Source organism: Sceloporus occidentalis, unplaced genomic scaffold, assembly GCF_023333645.1.
Source record: "Sceloporus occidentalis isolate IW3139 unplaced genomic scaffold, rSceOcc1.0.p SCAF_28, whole genome shotgun sequence".
Lineage (NCBI taxonomy): Eukaryota > Metazoa > Chordata > Lepidosauria > Squamata > Phrynosomatidae > Sceloporus > Sceloporus occidentalis.
In genome coordinates, this window is record NW_028317008.1 from 4367201 (window position 1) to 4369888 (window position 2688).

Genomic DNA, 2688 nt, shown 5'->3' on the forward strand with positions numbered 1-2688 from the left:
GCATATAGTGCTACGAATCCTTTAAATATGAGCGGATCCCTAGGAGCCGCGAGAGATTCCAGCGGGCAGGACTGGGGCAGCCGTGCGGGGGCAGCGACTGCAGAACCGGCGACCACCCCAGCAGCAGCCGCCAGCACCTCTAACAGCAAAGCAAGCACTTGTCATTATAACAACACATAGTGTCCCCTTTGCCACATCCCCAGTAAAGGGAGAAGAGAGCTGTCGTCCCCGTGTGTGCATGCCACAAAGCAGTGCAGATCAATTCTCCTATAGGGAAACCCGAGGACCTCATGACAGCTGCCAAAACCGAAATGCTCATCTCACCTCTTCAGATCTCCGACCCGTTCGGCTCTTTCCCACATTCCCCAGCCATGGATAACTACCCCAAACTGGAAGAAATGATGCTGCTCAACTCGGGGGGATCCCAATTCCTGGGCTCAAGCGTCCCCGAGGGCAGCGGTTTCGGCTCTCCGGGGGAGGAAGCTGACCATTTCGATCACCTAGCTGCAGGTAAGCATCTCATGCCTCTGTGTCTGTAATGAAGCCACCTGCCAGCCGAGGGAGATGTGGGGTGCATCCAGAACGCCTGCTTGTATTGAATGAATGGATTTGCATTGCGTTTTAGATTGCATGCTGATCAGAGTGAAATGATCGGTGTATTTAAATAATGTGGAAGAGGACGGTGTGATGCGATGTGCCGGTGAAGATGTTCTTGCATGGGCAGCAGAATGTGCAGGCTGAGTGTGAGTGGAATGCTAATGAGAGATATAACTGGGGATTCTCTGTTTGCGTCAGATCGAAGTGATAGTTGTGCAAATGGCCTTCTGTGAATAGTGTCGGCGTGAGCTGTTCTCCATGCACAGGAATGTCGTCTTCCACTATAGGTCATGGGGGCAGCTGCTTTTATGTATGTGTTTACAGAGTGTAACCCGTGTTTTTGTTACGTTGTAGATGCCTTCTCTGAAATGTCCTTAAGCAGCGAGAAGACAGCTGTAGAGACCAGCTACCCCAACCAGACCAACAGACTGCCATCTCTGACATATACTGGTCGTTTCTCCCTTGAGCCTGCACCCAACAGCAGTAACACCTTGTGGCCAGAGCCTCTCTTCAGCCTTGTCAGTGGACTGATGGGGATGGCCAACACATCCACATCTTCAGCTCCTTCCTCTTCACCATCATCTTCCTCCTCTTCTTCATCACAGAGCCCTCCACTGAGCTGCTCTGTGCAGTCTAATGAAAGCAGCCCCATCTACTCAGCGGCACCAACATTTCCCAATTCCAGCTCTGATCTCTTCTCAGAACAGTCATCTCAGAATTTTCAAAATGGTTCTGGTGCTTCAATGCAGTACCCACCTCCAGCTTACCCTGTCACAAAGACTAGCTTTCAGGTGCCAATGATCCCAGATTATCTGTTTCCACAGCAACAGGGAGATATCGGCCTGGTACCTCCAGATCAAAAGCCCTTCCAGGGAATGGAGACAAGAGCCCAACAGCCTTCCCTTACACCCCTGTCCACCATTAAGGCCTTTGCTACTCAGACTGTTTCACAAGACCTCAAGACTATCAACAGTAATTATCAATCTCAGCTTATTAAACCAAGCAGAATGAGGAAGTACCCCAACCGCCCCAGCAAGACCCCTCCTCATGAGAGACCTTATGCATGCCCTGTTGAGTCCTGTGATAGAAGATTTTCCAGATCTGATGAACTTACAAGACACATCAGGATCCACACAGGGCAAAAGCCTTTCCAGTGTCGTATATGCATGAGAAATTTCAGCAGAAGTGACCATTTAACCACCCACATCCGCACACACACTGGGGAAAAGCCATTTGCATGTGACATTTGTGGTAGGAAGTTTGCCAGAAGCGATGAGAGAAAAAGGCACACAAAAATCCATCTGAGGCAAAAGGACAAAAAATCTGACAAAGTGACACCAGTCTCGGTTGCGTCTCCCATGTCCTCTTATTCCCCATCAGCAACAACTTCCTACCCCTCTCCTGTGCCAACTTCGTATTCATCCCCTGTGTCTTCATCTTATCCCTCTCCTGTTCACAGTTCCTTCCCATCTCCATCCACAGCAGTTACATACCCCTCTGTTACCAGCACCTTCCAGACACCAGGCATAACCAGCTTCCCATCTTCAGCAGTCACCAACTCCTTCAGCCCACCTGTCTCCTCAGCACTTTCTGACATGTCCGTAACATATTCCCCAAGGACAATTGAGATCTGCTAAGACTCGGTTACAAGAGGTGCATTACAAAGCATAGGCACAATCTGAAGACTTCCAAAGTATGGTCTCAAGTGCGGTTTATTGATGACCAACAGACTTACGTTACAAAGCAAGGCCATTATAAACTGATAAGCTTCGAATGCCTAAGAAACTGCCATTTTAATTTTCCCATTATTTTCAAAAGACTTAATTTGCATGGATAACTGAAATTATTTCAAACATGATCAACTTTTATTTGCATAAAGGGATTTTTACTATATACATAATGTATATTGTACACGTGCAAGATTTTTTTGTTTTAAGTTGCTTTTTTGGTACTCTTGATGTGAATTTTTTTCTCCCTTGCATATTCATATGGTATTATTTGAAATGAATAGGGACGCCATTTGTACATGGTATCTAGTGGTAATGCTACCATAAATTTTAAACTTATTTTAAGGACAAGCACTTATGTAGT

At 46.9% G+C, this 2688-nt stretch overlaps 1 protein-coding gene across 1 annotated transcript; it reads left to right on the top strand.

Annotated features, from left to right (window-relative positions):
* The first annotated feature begins 290 nt into the window (after positions 1 to 290).
* Positions 291 to 2234, top strand: EGR1 (early growth response 1). Its single transcript, XM_089486142.1, has 2 exons — positions 291 to 510; positions 952 to 2234. Exons 1-2 carry the CDS (start codon positions 291 to 293, stop codon positions 2232 to 2234), a joined length of 1503 nt encoding a protein of 500 aa, XP_089342268.1.
* Positions 2235 to 2688: the final 454 nt, after the last annotated feature.

Excerpts from the sequence above, each read along its gene's own strand:
- EGR1 (XM_089486142.1), top strand. The coding sequence starts at position 291 with ATGACAGCTGCCAAAACCGAAATGCTCATCTCACCTCTTCAGATCTCC. Across the intron at positions 511-951 it reads TTTCGATCACCTAGCTGCAG|ATGCCTTCTCTGAAATGTCC; the intron begins GTAAGCATCTCA and ends GTTACGTTGTAG.